A 17,880-nucleotide genomic window follows, 5' to 3' on the forward strand; every position below is an offset into this window, starting at 1 on the left:
TGTCAAAACCTACCTCTTTGTATAATTCACTGCATATTTAGCTATGCATTTGACATATGGGAAATCCTGAAAAGCTGTATATTTGGCAAATAAATTTCACTCAGTAAAAATTGTATTTGTTTAACATGCTTATGCTTTACAGAAAGCATCAGGATCTGCATTATGATTTGTATGTTAACTCAGATCATTTACCAGGATTCTTCTGAGTACACTGAAAAATGTGATCAAGCAGGGTTTGCAAATGCAAACTTTAGATTCTTTTGACTGAATCTAACAAATGCACAGACTTACCACCGCTTGTTAGGTGAGACTGAGGTACCAAAAAAGTTGTTTCTTACTTAATATCTAATTGAAAATATGAACCTATGTTTCACTGCCTGTCTTACTCTAGCTGAATTTTGCTTAGTAAAAACTGGCAATTCCAGTATCAAATATGCCTTCTTTGGAGGAATGTGGTAATGCTCCATATGGAATATGGTCCACTTACCAATTTAATATACGCTATCTCTCTCCACAGGATTCAGGTAGCACAGCATTCACAGCTGCTGCCTTACACTCAGAGGACGCACACTCAAAATGCACCTTCTGCTGTGGTAAGTTTTTTACTTAATGCTCCAGTAAAAATTAACCAGCTGTATAAATGGTAAATCACTGTATTTGATAGTGAGACAAACTATTTTGTCACTGTAAAACAGAGTACATCATTAATTGTTACATTATTAATTTTCCAATTACGTTATTCAAATCTGCATACAGAAGCAAACTGTTGGGAGAAAATTTAGTATCATTTTCTCTCAAATTACTAAAGTAATTTCGATATGCTTTTCCTTTGGCAAGGGAATTTATGGTCGGAAAGAAGAAGAATACATTGGTTAATGCTAAATGTTAATTAACCTGTTGTACTTCAAACCATTTTCATCTTGTTTTTTAATGTTTCTTAAAGATGTTTTACACTTTAGCTTACACCAGTTTAACAGTTCCTTGTTACACTCACTTTGAATTTGGAATTTGATCTGTTTTATCAATTCAGAAATGGACTGTGTCACACAGGTCGTTTACTACTGCTACTAAAAAACCTTCAACAATTACAAAAACATAGTAACATTTATAAACACCTTTTCAAATTCTTAGAGCATGAAAGCCTGGAGTTCACTACACCACCATAACAGCAGTTTTCTCCATAAAATATAGCAGATGTACATACCTTGATGCAGGTCTGGGATTCGAGTCTTGCTTGGGGTGCCTTGTGGCGGTCTGGCGTCCTGTCTAGGGTCTGTCCTCTCCCCCTCCGGCCTCGCGCCCTGTATTGCCGGGTTAGGCTCTGGTTCACCGTGACCCCTCTTGGAACAAGCAGTTGTAGACTGTGTGTGTGTGTGTGTGTGTACATGCCTTGACACTGTGAAAGCTGTTCATCCTTCAGTACCATTCAGATGCCGCAATATACTGGATGGGGATGTAGTACTTACCTAAAGCACTAGGTGTCCGTATTACCCAATCGATTCATAAAGAGCTTTTCGCATGTTCATTTACACACCTAAAAAATAACAAAATATTTTAGTATTACAATAAAGGTTGTACTGACAGACAGCTTATCATGAATTTAATTGTTTTAAATCTTTTCATATGTAATAGATCTGTAGAGTAACAACTTTTCAGGTATTTGGGTTTCTATAACACTGTGTATTAGCACGGTAGTTTGAGAAGTTGCGCAAAATTATGCAAATTAGGCTGGATCAAACACGTTGTTACGTCTACTAAAAAGGCTGGGACAAGGTCATGGTAATATTGCGCACCAGCAACGATAAAGAAAAAAAATAATAATGAAAGTTTGAAAAATGGAAACCTAATATCGCTGTTCCTTAGCGTGAACAACTAAACCCTTTAGTTTAAATGTACGTAACGCGGTGGGGGTGCGGTGGCGCAGTGGGTTGGACCACAGTCCTGCTCTCCGGTGACTCTGGGGTTCAAGTCCCGCTTGGGGTGCCTTGCGATGGACTGGCATCCCGTCCTGGGTGTGTCCCCTCCCCCTCTGGCCTTACGCCCTGTGTTGCCGGGTAGGCTCCGGTCCCCCGCGACCCCGTATGGGACAAGCGGTTACGAAAATGTGTGTGTGTGTGTGTGTGTGTGTGTGTGTGTGTGTGTGTGTGTGTGTACGTAACGCGGCATTTTGGGGTAACATCACATGATTGTGTGATTGTTCAATATACACCTTCTCTCCTTGCAAAATTTTAATATTTCTCTTATATAAAAGTGATGGTGCAATGTGCATGAAGACAAAGAGCTTACCATGATTTTACTGGCAACTGGTTTACTTACACTAAGTGTGCAGTGTTCTTACCGCGGTACTTTACCCTGCCAGGGGCGGCAGTTTCTCAGACTCTGGGTGACAAATAGTGTATCTTGAAAAAACTGACATAACTCTTCAGATATCGGGGACCAACAACACTGGCAACAGTATATATACACACACACACACACACACACATTTTCTGAACCGCTTGTCCCAAGTGGGGTCGCGGCGAACCGGAGCCTAACCCGGCAACACGGGGCGTGGGGCTGGAGGAGGAGGGGACACACCCAGGACGGGACTCCAGTCCACCGCAAGGCACCCCAAGCAGGACTCGAACCCCGGACCCAGCAGGACCAGCTCAAGCCCGCTGCGCCACCGCGCCCCTCACTAAATACAAATATTAGGGAGGAATTAATTTAAGCTTGCTGAACATAGTGGGGACACTACTGTCCTCAAGAATGAAAAAATTAAGGAATGTATTATAATTAATAATTGTTATTTGCTCCGCATCTGAAGAAGTTGGTAAACATTTTGGTACGCATTTGGTACAGTACATGATGAGTATGCGAGGAAACACCTTTAAAACTTTTGCTCCATTAGGGGGACGTGTCCCTTCCTCAATGTTCGGACAAGTTTGTGTCCCTGGTATTTACGCATAACGCCATTACGAGCTATTGTATTGCTAATATTTTTTGGTCTCATCGGAACCTGGAAAGAAGTTACGTCACTGCTCCTGTCTAATACCTTACCTCAGTTAATTATCGCTTTTAACGTGTTCTCAGTTTTTCCTACATAAGAGGCTGAGGAAAAATAAATTAGAAGTAATGCTCTAAACTGATTAAAATAATTTCGTAACGAACAAGCAATATAAAAATAAAAAGTACACAAAGTAAAAAGCGATACTATTTTAGAAATTTCAGTTTCATAATTAGGTAAGCTACGTGCAATTGAAGCGGCTCGTTTATTTTATACGCATTTTTTAGTAATTTACGCCCTAAAAGAAATCGTTAACAAACACAGAGTTGAGTAAAAAACTTCCTTGACGTAAGGAAGCGCTCGTCCATTAATTAATGTTAGATTCCACACGGGGGGACAACAGAGAACATTCATCAGGCGTCCTACCGCCGACACCTCTCACTGGCCTCGCGCTTTTCCTCCGCCCTCGAGGAGGATTTCTGGCGCGATCCATCGCGCGCCTAATGGGCCTTGAAATAACCGTTTATAAGTCTCGAACCGCGCAACAATGGCGCCAAAAGGCTCCCGTCACGAGACTAACGTCACTCCTCAGAACACGCACGCACAAAATGTCCTACTTCACTTTCGTTGGCGAAATGAAATTTTATTTATTTACTGTTTAAAATTGAAGAGTCCTCGGAACTTTTAAGCTTACTATGGTCGAACTGTCTTAATTTACTGTTGACCACGATCTGGATCGTGTAGCTCCGTTTGTGGCCCAGCTGGGAGATGGGGGGTGACGGGCGGTGCGGGGCGGTGCGGTGGGGGAGCCGAGGGATAAAGCTGCGTCTGCCGAGGGGACAGAATTGTCTCCACTTTATATACGGTTTATATGAAACGTTTGAAGAGATTAGACGGTTAATCCGCACCCCTCCCCACCACTCCCTGCGCTGTGGCCCAGCTCGCCGCCACCTCACAACACAGTTCACAAAACCACTCGAAAACACGTAGAGCTTATTCAGCAGGAGATACTGTCAATCTTAGCGAAATAACGCGTCCAAATAAAATGAAACAGGACCTTTCCCAAGCAGTGTCTGCATTTCAACATCTGGCGTTGCACTAAACTAACGTAATAAGGTTTCAGGGGTGTTGGTTATGAATTGGAAAAGTAAACTTCTTCTCTTTTAATTTTTTGAAGCCAATAGCGAAGTGAAATTAAATTAAACCGAACTGGCGGAAGGGTTTCAATTGTTCCTCCTGGCTGCTCCTAGACTGTGTAATCAAATTATCGGGAGTCCGCCAGCAAACCTCGAACAAAATCCCCTTTCCCTGCCAAAATCTTCCTGCCACCTGATTTCTTTTTAATGATATTACGGCCCTCTCTCTGCTGTGTCATGGTAATAACTAGAGCTCCTCCAGCTGCCTATGTATCACATTAGCCAAGCTTAATATTGACTGTGCAAGGCACGTGAAACAATAAGCCTCGGGGACGGGAGGCCTGGAGGCAGTCAGCCAGTCGGCGTACTCGGCAGGAGGTGGGACGGGGGTAAACCGCTATGGCAAACTTTCTTTTGCCCCCAAGGAGCGGCGGCATCAATGAAGGCCACGGCGGCGGCCTGGTCAGGATCACCCATAGCTTCCACGCTGCATGTGCGTGCTTACCAAACCTGAGCTGACAAGAGACCATGAAACTCAAGGCAACTTGATTCCTTTTATTTTGCCCGCCTTTCTTTCTGCGTGGTCTACCCCTTGCTTTGCGCAAGCCAGCCCGGCATTTCACGGCTGCTCTCATGCATCTTTAAAAAGGAGCTTGCCAATGTCCCTGGGCTGCGGAAAAAAAAAAACGTTAAAGACACAGTAATCCCATACTATCTGTTGTACTAGCGTACGGAGGGTGATGGTGTTGCCGTTTTGTTCCGTTAATAAGAATGCAGTCTTTGAAATGTGCACGCGAATTTACAGCTGAGACCAGCTGATGCTGATTCAGACAGCAGACCCACAACAGGTGCAGAGCGGGGCAGTGAGAACTTAAATCATAGTGAACTCGAGAGTGCTTCTTACCTCTTCTACACTATTTCATTTTCATCCGTTTCCTTTTTCCATCATCATCTTGAAATATGAATTTTGTTTTGCATTCATGGATATGGAGTAACAGCACCCGTACTGGTACCCGACAGGAATACATGTCAGCTATCTGTTTCTGAAGTGCTGAAACCTCGGTCAGGCCTGACGTAGGCTATGGTATCTGCCGTACCGTACGTGCCGCTCGAGCGGCAACCTGTTTTTTCGAAACGCCGCTCGTGAAATTTTTAAATATTTATGGAAAGAGAAAATTTGCGAATTTTTGTGCACAAAATGCTTTTAAGACATTCGCGCATCTTATCCAACGTGACTTTCTGGTGAATATCTCTGCCTTCCCCTCTTTACAGTGATATGTTTCATTCTGAGAGGAGCTTTGTGTAATTAAAATCATTGCACTCCGTATGTGAGTGCACAGATTACAGCTCTTGATTAGTGGATGGGTGTAATCTATTCAGCTCCTCTCTCTCCCGTCCAGTATACAGCCCCCTTGGGATATGCCAATATCTCCCTGGACAGTTGGGCTGGCAGATGGACCCCCTCCCTCTTCCCACCCTCTCCTAGTCCTCCAAAAATACAAAGGTTTGGGATTTAACACTGGCTTGGGTGAAATTGGATGAGGAATAGCGGTTATATTTTAATTACAGACTGAAAATTGCCAACAGAACTCTGCTCTCAGTTTAGCAAATTAATCAGCAAAATCTTTAGAACCAAAATGTTGATTTGTAAGGATTAGAAGCACATATCCATCTGATTCTTAACCTCGGTAAGTGTTTTTACAAACTATGTAAAAATGTGGACATTTCTTCATTTACAAAAGAGTGCCCACACTGAGTTGCATGTATAGTTTCACATACTGTTTTTTGCGCCTAAACAACTTCCTTCTGTAAAGCGCGTGGGGCCAGAACTGTGCATATTGCCAAGTGTTATAGCTGTATAATTGCTTAAGCAGCTCCTGCTAAGTGCGTTGCTGGAGGGAGCAACAGCAGTGTCCCACCAAGTGCTGACACCAGAAACCAGCCCATTCCGCTAACCACTGATCCATACTGTCGCCCTCAAGGCACAGTTGTTAATACAGGCAAATTTCTACATTTTGTTGATTAACACACAAATGATGTACATGCAATATGTGCATTCTTGCTTTATGGTCTTCTACCTCTATGCATCACATTCCCAGCCTCGACTGTGATTCTTTGGAGCGCAGCGGTCTCTCTGTCGAACGGCTGCAGGTGGCATGGCAACTTAATGGATGATTTTTACACCTTCAGTTACATGGTAGCCCTGTGATATAGTACATTTACATACATGCATTTATTTATTTAACAGACACTTTTCTCCAAAGCAACTTCCAATGGACTCTATGCAGTGTTACCAGCCCACACACCTTATTCACCGTGGTGACTTACACTGCTATATACACTACTTACGATGGGTCACTCATCTATACATCAGTGGAACACACTCTCTCTGTCACTCACACACTATGGGTGAACCTAAACAGCATGTCTTTTGGAGTGTGGGAGGAAACCAGAGCACCCAGAGGAAACCCACACAGACATGGAGAGAACATGCAAATCCCACATAGACTGAGCGGTGATCAAACCCACGTTCTCTTGCACCACCCAGGTGCTGTCAGACAGCAGCACTACTCGCTATGCCACCGTGCCACCCAGGTTTGAGTTACATTCTCATCTTCACACTCTGAGGTGAACTGTTCCTCTTTTGTTATTTCTGCTCCATTTTTTTTCCCACTCTTTCTCCCACACTCTTTCCTTTTGCTCTTCCTGTCTGCTTCTTACATTTACGTTTAGCTGACGCTTTTCTCCACAGCTGGGTAGTTTTACTGAAGCAATTTAGGGTAGATACCTTGCTCAAGGGTATTACAGCCGGAGGTGGGGATTGAACCTTTTTCTTCCTATGCAGTTTTCACCATCCAGACTTCATCTAACTATCCAGGCCAGAGAGTTGGTCAGCTGTCCGCTCAAGATGAACGGAGAAACTTCGTCTTCCCATCTCACTGTCCTTACTAATTTTGAAGCGCACACTCAACAAATTATAAAAAATGAGACAACAGATTCACTTTTTAATAAGCTGACAGTTTTATCTTATTAACTTAAAGCTTTCAAACTGATTATACAGCTCAAACTTGGCTTGAACTAGTAACCTTCAGGTTACATCTCCAAGATCTTAGCTGCTGCACTGTGTGCTGCATATGCTACCTTCCTCGTTTTCAAGTTTCTAATTCTCTCAGAAGTATTCTGATACAGTTTCTTGTATGACGTGCCTGTGCGCTGGAGGAGAAACTGTACAGTATATTTTTGTGTTTTTCTGTGGTGGTTTGCACTGTACAACTGGATGTTAACAGGCTCCCTTCTCTCAGGTCTCCCCTTTTGTTTTGCTCCTGCTCCCCACTCCAATGTCTCTCAATGCCTCTCTCTATATTTGTCTGCGCAGTGTGTAGACTCGGGGGGGACGTTGTCTCTCCCAGAGGGGGGGCGAAATGCTCTGTCGTGTTCAGCTCCAGTGAGCAGCAGCTTACAGAACAACCTGGGTCGCTTTGGTTCTATTGGGATGCACCCTGCTGACACACACGAGCTGTGTGCATGTTGCCTCCCCTCGCATTGGGATTTGCACGCAGACACACACACGCGCACACACACACACACACACACACACACACAAACACACAGAAAACAAGTGAAAAGTCTGGATCCCTATTAGCAGATAGATAGATATATCTATAGATAGCAGTTATTTGGCATTATGACGTGCTATTTGTAAAATGCATCCTGGAACAGTATTTGCTATCGTACCGTCTAACATATAACTGATGGTAACTTTTTAAAAATGCGTATAAAAACCATATAAAAATGTGCACATGCTGTTTCTATACCACATAGGACAACACACAGACACAGGAACACACATACAGTAAACAAAAAGTGAGACCGGAAAGTACACATGATGTGTATCATAAGACAAAGGCATGAAAAGTATTTAAAAAAAGTCTCTCTAACAGTCACACAAGACTGTTTTTGAACAGTTATGCAAAAATTTGGTCTACACAGAAAATACATGCTGTTTTTGAGCCAAGAAAACAAGTGACACTTATTTGGGCACTTCTGTCATCAAGATTGCATAAGATGTTCAGATTCAAAAACTAGGAACGGAATATATAAATATAAGTTAAAGATCAGAGTTTATTTCACTCAGGTCATCTCCAAAATGAGAGTTCAGTTTGCATGACTACAGGTAAGTTTATATATTATATATATTTATTTGTATGGGTATTGTCCAATTACAATCCAGATAAACTGATGGGATCACGGCTCTCTTTTCTCTAGCACCGATGCTTAAATCGTACGTAGATGTATTTTATTTCTAAAGTTGGGAAAATGAGGGCAGGTCTTCCAAGATGGCCAGAGAGAGCATTTTTTAGCGTTCCATAAGAGGCTGTAAACTTTCATCTTCTAAGAAAAGTGTGCACTTTGCTCATCAGCTTGGAAACTGGGGAGCACCTCATTTGCATTCATTTCAGGCTGACCCCCCGCCCAGCCCCCATCCTCCTAATACAAGCTCCCGCCATCCTTTTATGAATATTACAAGGGGCTCAGCTTTCAGGGGGAGCATGTGTGCAGGGTTTTAATTCCTATTGTATTCGTGCTGCCCCAGTGTGCGCGAGTGTGTGCGTCTGTGTTTGAGAGCGAGCGGTAGAAAGACAGGACAAGGGCCCATCTGTCAGAGCGGAGCACATTTCCCCTTTCCTCTCCAACCCAGCCTCGGGGGACCCTGACGGGATGCGTCTCACTTGTGGCAATGTTTTTTTTCTGGTGAAGGGGTGAGACAAACCCCCTAAAACAACCGCTACAAATAAATAAATAAAGAAATGTGAGGCAAGAGGATACTTCTGTTCCTGGAAGAATTCACAAATTTTTGTGTATATTGCACATTAATCACATATGTAACGAACACAGCTGTATTTTCAAATAAAAATGTTTATTCGTGAAAATATTTTGTCTTATTCTCTTGGAGTTCAACCCTCTCCCCAAGGTTCACTTTCCATGTGAACGCGTTTAAAATATATTTCGGCTTTTTTTGCCATTTTGTAGTGTTTTTATAATGAATTTTTAGACCCACACTGGAAAAGCTTGGGTATTAGTCCAAAGGTCTCGACAACCGATACAACTGATAAAGTTGGACGTGACGACAATTCACACAATGCAAACTGCTTTTGCACAGCCCTTCATGACAGCCGTGCCTGCTTCCCTTGCATCTGAAGCTGTTTAAACACTAAAAATACAGACCATCCCTCTTTGAATTTTGTGACAGTCGATATTTATTTTGCTGTTTGATTAATTTTTGTCATGTTCTCTCAAATGTTAATATGCAGGTTTCATTTGGATTCCACTTTTAAAACAATGGCAGCCCGCTTGAGTCCTAGAAACATGGCAAATCATACCTTGAAGAAGGCGTATTCATTTGATTCCCCTGAAAATACAATTATTTACCAGTTAAGCACAAATGAGTGTGGTTAAAGTCAGTCATGAAAAAGGAATGTACACGGTCTTTGCCGTCATCTCTATAAAGCAGCATGAAGTCAAGCACTAGTTGAACCTCAGTCTTAGGAAACAGGAAAATGTACCAGCATCTATGACAAATGAGGAGGATGTTATATTTATTCTTTTATTATATATCCATTTATTCGATCCTTTTCTCCAAAGTGTCTTGCCATGCTAGGTTGGGATATTTTCTGGAGGAATTCAGGGTAAGTATCCCACTCAGAGATACTACAGGGTGTGCAAGGATCGAAGTGTGGGCCCTTCCACTTCAAGGTGAACATTATCACCACTACACCAGCCGCTGCCATCCACAACATAAAATGATGTGTTTAAATGCATGTCTTCAGGTAATTTCAAGCCATTTTAATTCCCTCGTTTAAAAGGTTCTTTTTACAATCCACATGAACAGTGGTCAGATGTCTAGTTTGAGTGTTTCTCTCCAGGCCATAAACGAGAGACCATAAATGAAACCCATATGAGACCCATAAATGAGACCCAGAAAGGTTATCTAAATGCCATTGGGTGGCTCGGAAAATATTTTTTCCCTGTTTGCGCTATTTCTGGATGAAGTGCACTCATTGCACTGTGAATGACAAGGGGATGCAGTTTCTGGGTTCCCAATCGGCTGGGCCAAATGGTCATAAGGGAGGGGTGTAGGACGATGGACTCCGCTGTTCCCTGTCTAGGCTGCAGGTGTGACATAGGATAGATGGGATTTCAGTGGACAGGCAGGATTTTGAGTGGAGCGGCTCGCCTGGGGAGGCTGAGGCAGGCATGACACAGACCCATTGGGTGAAGGGCCTCCACCCATATAAAAATGTGCACATTCTGTTTCTATACCACATGGGACAACACACATAGACACAGACACACACATGCAGTAAACTCATATCACACACACACACACACACACACCAAACCTCAAATGCAGAAATAGGTACAGCCTGTTTGTTTCAGCTACATGTGCTTGTGTGTGATTTATCCTCACAAACATATACTATGTTGTAAGTAATTTTAGTGAAGGTGAAATTAGTGAATTTACTGTGAATTAAGAAAATATAGAATTAGAACAGAACATTTTTCTTCAGTGTCTGTTTTGGCACACTTTTGTTCCAGATATTTATAAAATGTTGGGAATCTCCCGATATGATCACAGAAGACCCAGGTGCGCAATATGTGCCAGGAACAGGGTGTAGCGGTGGTGCCACATGCTTCCTAGGGTGTGAGTTTAGATGCGGGTTCGAATCCTGCTCAGGGGGCACAATTTGTTTGTGTGGGTTTCCTCAAAAAGCCCAAAGTCATGCGTTTTGTGTGAACTGGTAACAGTGCACAGCGAGTTTGTATTGAACATGTATGTACTTACTGAGAATAGATATAGATGGTTATTTGCACCATTAACTATGTTTTTTTTTTTCTGTTTAAAGACTTTTTTTTACATTTATCATAGTTCTCACTTGTAAACGGACCATTTCTGGGCCATTTTCGTTAAAAGACTACATTCAAAAATAAAATAAATGTTTATTTCATTTCATAACCGCTTGTCCAATACGGGGTCACGGGGGAACCGGAGCCTACCCGGTAACACAGGGCGTAAGGCCGGAGGGGGAGGAGACACACCCAGGACGGGACGCCAGTCCGTCGCAAGGCACCCCAAGCGGGACTCGAACCCCAGACCCACCGGACAGCAGGACCGTGGTCCAACCCACTGCGCCACCGCACCCCCGAAAATAAATGTTTAACTTAATGTAATTTGAGTGATTTTTTTGTGTTTTTTTTTTTCCATTACTTTACAGGCAACGGTGCTAAAGCTGCTTTATTATGTAATTCCCTATAATTTATAGAATTCATTGAAACCGCGAGAATCTCGAAAACACATAAATTACCAGTTTTCATACATCTGAATGTTGAACGGACCTATGTAATTTGAGTGATTTTTTGTGTTTTTTTTCCATTACTTTACAGGCAACGGTGCTAAAGCTGCTTTATTATGTAATTCCCTATAATTTATAGAATTCATTGAAACCGCGAGAATCTCGAAAACACATAAATTACCAGTTTTCATACATCTGAATGTTGAACGGACCTACACATATGAGCCGTCAAAAAAGACAAACGCCCGCCGCTGATGACACGCGACGTGGATTTCTGTGTCGGTCCACTCACGCGACTCTCACGCGCCCGGGAGCCGTTTGGGGAAGGAGGTCGGCGCGAGAGCCCCCCACGCGACAGATGCGGCGGCGCTCCTCTTTTGCATAGCGGACCATCTGTTCGGTCACTTACCACGAGTGTACAAAAGTGAAATGTACGGCGTGTGTACAGTCAAGTCTGGAAAAAAGCGCTGCAAACTTTACATTCGTATAAAAAAGAGAATGAATTGAGCTTGAGCGGCTTCACGTTGCGTGCGTCATTTATTACAGATTTATTCTCATGAGGCATCGTCGATCGTGCATCTTTCCTCCCTCCCGCCACCGATGTTACTTAAGTTACAGGCTACAGAAATGTGTCGTCAGTTTCGCACCATTTCAATCCGTCGCACTCAGCTGTTGCAATTTCGAAGCCAAATGCAATTTTCTTTCAACCCGAATTTAAACCTGTCAGTTTCAATCGCTACACGTAAATCGATCATAGTCGCGCGGACAAGTGTCACGTTTCTACAGAACGTAATCAAGTTACAGTAAAGCCAACCAGACTGAAAATGTAAGAGCAGTGACGGAACAGCGTCTCTTATGAATTCAGTGTCTCAGTGCATCACTTTACAGGTGTTGAAAGTTTGTACTTTTTCATTTATTGTAGTCGAAACATGTTTTTAGGGAATACGCAAAAATCCGTTTTGCATTCAGATGGAAAGAGCAATGCGTGCATGTACAGTGTGCTCCGTGGGAGAAAGCTGAAGGGTCACGGGGCGCGTGAGACAGGGCGGACGAGCGAGCACGCGCGCGCACAGATGTGATCCTCGCGCGGACAATGGGATCAATGCGAGGGCCACGTGCGATCCACAAGCCCCGGCTGCCGATGGCACACGATAACAATGGAGCCCCCACTGTGGACTCGCTCACATATGTTGTGTTTGTTAAGTCCCGGCGTTTGGGAAGGAACCGTTTGGGCAGAACATCATCATGATGATCACGAGTGACGCGCCACTGTGCCCACGCGAACCAGCACGCGTTGTCGGCAAGAAAACACGCAACTTTCGCATGGTCATTTTATGAAAGTTCGATTCATGTAACGTTAATACGTGCAATTATATCACATAAAGTTACAGTGAATTCTGGGACAACTTAAAATAAATAATAATCTTATAAATAACGGGCCCTGTCATTTAGGGAAATTCTCGTGGCGACTCCACTGAGGTTTAGATGGTGAGGAATAAATTAAAATTTACGAAAAGATCTCACTTAGAAACAAATACTCTATAGACTTTTCGTAATCAGCGATCAGAGTAATTCAACAGTTTATATTTGCTTGTTAAATATGAATTATGAGTTTGGGGGCAAACAGGTTCTTTGGGTTCATTTTTAACGACTGTTTTAACGGCGAGGCGCTCGCTGAGGAAGCCGATGAGAGGATGGGCGCAAAGCACACACACACACACGCACACACGCACACACACACACACACACACACACACACACACACACACACACACACACACACACACACACCTGCTCATACCACACCGAGCTGTAAACATTTACACGCTGTGAGGCGCACCGCATCTCTCCCTTCTTAAGACACCGACCATGTGGACCACGGTAAAGTATCATGTACATCCAGTAAAGAGAGACTTACCCTACAATACTTCTTATTCAGCAAATATTTTACATTCAACATTGTATATCGTTTATTTAAATAATAGCACCATAACCACAAATGACTAATTAGGCAGTTTGGGATAATTACCCGACCTGTGATCACATCAGTGAAATAGCCAAATTATACAGTTTATAACGAGGCAGACAACAACTGGACAGTGACATTTATCGTTATAATTGCACATTTCATGATTAAAAATATAATTTAATTACGCCTTTGTCCAATGCGACTTTACAGTGTATCAGTTTCACAAAGATATTAATACAGCTCAGTATTTAAATATCACTTAGGGCTAAATAATCAAGGACACTATACACTAGCAGTGAGGGATTCGACAGGAACATCGAGATTACAAGACATCAGCCCTAATACCTTCTGGCCCCTGATGGCATTTACAGCTGTATCAACTGAACATGCACGTGAATATATTTTACATGCTGGGTACAACAGCAGAGGAAGCATATAATAGAAGAAAAGTGAGTTTTAGAACCATTAAACAAATTACATCAGAAGTAATTTGTTTAATGGGAAATGCACGTTTCTGTTATTGATGTCCTGCAAGTCTAAGCCGATGGGAATTCTCGTGTATCCAATAAACTGTGCGGTGGAGAACAGAAGAAACACCATGAATTGACAATCCCCAACGAACAAGGACGTGTCTGCAATGAGAAGGAACATGAGGAATGTTCCGCTGCCCATCCTTTTCTGCAGTGTGTGTGTGTGTGTGTGTGTGTGTGTGTGTGTGTATAGCAAGTGGCCGAGAGCAGAAGACATCCTACGTATGAAAGAAGGTCCAGCTTTTTATACTGACAGGTCCGTCATTAACGTATCATATACAGAAAGTAAAAACTTCTATTTGTTGGTGTTTTTGGAAAGTAATCCAAGATTGTTGTCGTCTGTAGGGGACAAACACACACACGCACACACACACACACACACACACACACACACACACACACACACACACAGAGAGAGAGAGAGAGAGTTGGTGAACAATGCGTGGCAGTGCGGTCGATAACACGGGCCACGGGCCTGCCACACGCGTTGAGTTAGATCTTATTGGGGGGGGGGGGGGGGGGGGGGGGGGGGTGCATGGTGGGGCGTGTCCACGGGGATAGAAAGGCCGAAATCGGAGCTTCAGAGAGCCAATCTGCAATGAGAGGTCCGCGCGCGCGGGTGTACAGCTAGAGCGCACGAGACACAAGCGTGAAAGCTCAGGGTTACTCATCCCTGGAAGTCCGCACTGCCTTCACATCGTCCTTCAGATCCTTCACATCAGTCTGGAAACTTGGACATTGCGGCCGAATACACACGCAGGAAGGGAACAGGTGCGTCATCTGACACTTTCAATCAAATTTAATAGCAGTGCACACTAAATAGTTTTGTCAAACCAAAACAGTTTTAACAATTGTAATGCTTCTCTCGTTCATTTATTTTTATTGTACTTTTTACAGTATGCTATGAACTGGTCTGTGAGAAAAATCTCAGTCGCATCTTTTTAATTTAGCTAAAATGATTGTACTTTACTACAATTCAAACACGTTGAAGAGCAACAAAGTTAATATCTTAGGGTTAACAGGTTGGTGGAATGTGGAATTTGGAATTTAGGAACTGAGCGTCAACTCCGACAAAATATGTAATTATTTAACCTTTATATGGGTATTTAATGGAAATTGTGTCACATCTCATTTTACGGATAGAGGTCCGGTCCACATTTCTCGAGATTCCAAGATTCCACAACTCTGTACAAAGTATCGCATGAAAATGTGAAAAAAATTTGAGAACGACCTGAATATAAAAATTCATAAAACGCACAAGATGTAGGACGAGCATAATTAATTCGTGAATTACTTTAACTTTATATGCCCCAGTTTTTAGTGGCAAGCAGTGCTGCGCAAATGCAGATAAACACGCAGATATACTATAAAATAACAAACAAATAACATCACAGCAAATACATACATGCTATTAAATATATATAAAATAAAAGAATAACAGTAGAGGGCCAAGCAAAGTTATTTATTTTATGTAACAGGCGAACTGAACAATTCACTTCTCTTGTCATTTGCGCGGAGACCGAATAGTGTTACCCGTCAAAAGAAGGATAATCTCAAATCCTCTTTCTCTTTAAAAAATCATCAATGTAATACAGAAAAAGTGATCTGAAACGCCGGATAAATCCACGCAATAAACGTAACAGTAAGAGCGGAATGTGCGGGACTCACGAAGGAAGGACACACACCAGCGGACCTTCAGCGAAGCCGCCCTAACTGTTGATTCCCTATTCGTGTCGCAGGGCTCTGTTTGTTGACTCCTCTATATAGGCTAACCTCAAATTAAATCCCCTTTCGGGGGCTTTATCTGCACAGTAAATCCTGCCGTGTCCCAGATTGACAGCGTCTCCAACACAGCGACCTAACAGCGGGGAACCGCAGAGTTCAATCAGCCTCCTCCTCCTTCTGATGGGAGATGGTGGGGAGAAGACAGAGAAAAGCAACCGCAACAGCAATGTTCGGTCCTTCCTAATGCCATTGCTTTTCAGGGAGCGAAGCCATGAAGGGTTCAAATCGAGCTCGCACTAATCTAAGGAAGGTGTGTAGTTTTGCTCTGCTTCCAAACCGGGGCGACTGAAGTCGTTCTGATGGGAGCTGTCCAGGTCCCAGTGCTGAATCGTGACGCTCGCACTATCAGTCTCCTTAGTTGACTGATCGTTTTCTCTCAACTATGTCTTCAAAATGTGGGTATACTTGGTGCTAGTTCAAAACTGGTGAACAAGTCCAGTGATATTGAGGACTGTACACCTGCTGCAAGTATTTACTCAATCGTTGTGGAAAAGCTGTAAATGTGTGACACATAATGCAGGACTTATTCAGATTGACTTGACTGTAATTCAGTTTTCCGCTGCTGTTCTGGGATGGAGGTGACCTTTGTTCTAAGTTCTAAATGCGAGTAACTCTTTCTGAAAACCGAACACAAGTGAACTTTGCCAAATCAGCCAAGAACAGCCAAAGAGTGAACATCTGCAATATAGTTTATAAATGTATAAAACGAACGATATAAATTAACTAAACAAAAAAAACATGTTCCTCACACTTTCATATTAATTTGACCAAACTCAGTGAGGCATGATTTTGAAAAGATTCCGACTAATGCATTCTCTCTCTTTAGACCAAAATGATGACAAAGCCTTATGGGAAGTCAGGGGACGTTGCTGAACTGGTGAACTCTTTGGGTTGGATGGATGAAGACCTGAGCTCACAGGATGGAGAGGGAACTCCAGAGATGCGCTGCTATGGGTTGGCCAGGACTGGCCGCGGTTGTGGGGAACTGGGTAGTGAGGACCTGGAGGAGGAAGATGAAGATGGTGTAGAAGGAGGAGACAAGACTCCCAAGCGTAGAGGACCTAAGAAGAAGAAGATGACCAAAGCCAGACAAGAGCGATTCCGTGCCAGGCGGGTGAAGGCCAATGCCCGAGAACGATCACGCATGCATGGTCTGAATGATGCCCTGGACAATTTGCGGCGGGTAATGCCCTGCTACTCCAAGACCCAAAAGCTTTCCAAGATTGAGACCCTGCGGCTGGCTCGCAACTATATCTGGGCTTTATCAGAGGTGCTGGAGAGCGGCCAGTTGCCTGAGAGCCGTGGCTTTGTGGAAATGCTGTGCAAGGGTTTGTCACAGCCAACCAGCAACCTGGTAGCTGGTTGTCTGCAGCTGGGGCCGACCCCCATGCTGATGGAGAAGCTGGATGAGAAATGTGGAGGACCTGGGATGGGTGGCATGGTGGCGGCAGGTCAACAAGGACACCCTTTCAGTTACTCATCTCCAGGCCTTCCCAGTCCACCTTATGGCTCCGTGGAGGCCTCCCAGCTCCTGCACTTGAAGGGCTTTAAGGGAGTGGCCTATGAAAACTCATCCCAAAATGATTGCAGTGGTGGCACTCCACCCTACGATGGGCCGCTTACTCCTCCACTCAGTATCAATGGCAACTTTGCCCTAAAGCAAGAACCGTCACCTCATGAGACGGAGAGGAACTTCACAGTGCGCTCCGTCCAAGCTGCCCACTACCTCTCTTCACACCACTACCCACCCTCCACCATGGCAGGTCTTCCTGGACCCCAGGGCCATGCCCTCTTTCAAGCATCCCGATATGAGCTGCCACTGGACGTGGCCTTCGAATCTTTTTCCTCCTCCCACATGATCACACCACAGATGGCCAGCCTTTACAACGACTGAAAACGAACTGAGGAGGGACCTTCACGTACACTTACGGTCTATTACACTCCAGCCTGGTCTTCAACCTCTGCAAATGGGTAAAGGCTGGCTGACATGAACGGACATGTTAAATTTACTTGTGATCAGTGTTAATGTTTCTGTTATCCTTAACTCAAGTCCATTCTAAAGAGAGACTTATTTTTTTCTCGTGCTTATTAGTAACTGTTGAGAAGTGTACTGGCTTTCCAA

The 17,880-nt window shown here is 43.5% G+C and overlaps 1 protein-coding gene across 1 annotated transcript; it reads left to right on the forward strand.

Annotated features, from left to right (window-relative positions):
- The first annotated feature begins 16,590 nt into the window (after positions 1-16,590).
- neurod4 (neuronal differentiation 4) lies at positions 16,591-17,652 on the forward strand. Its single transcript, XM_018760413.1, has one exon. It carries the CDS (start codon positions 16,591-16,593, stop codon positions 17,650-17,652), a length of 1,062 nt encoding a protein of 353 aa, XP_018615929.1.
- Positions 17,653-17,880: the final 228 nt, after the last annotated feature.

This window comes from Scleropages formosus, chromosome 19 (assembly GCF_900964775.1).
Source record: "Scleropages formosus chromosome 19, fSclFor1.1, whole genome shotgun sequence".
NCBI lineage: Eukaryota > Metazoa > Chordata > Actinopteri > Osteoglossiformes > Osteoglossidae > Scleropages > Scleropages formosus.

Excerpts from the sequence above, each read along its gene's own strand:
- neurod4 (XM_018760413.1), top strand. The coding sequence starts at position 16,591 with ATGATGACAAAGCCTTATGGGAAGTCAGGGGACGTTGCTGAACTGGTG.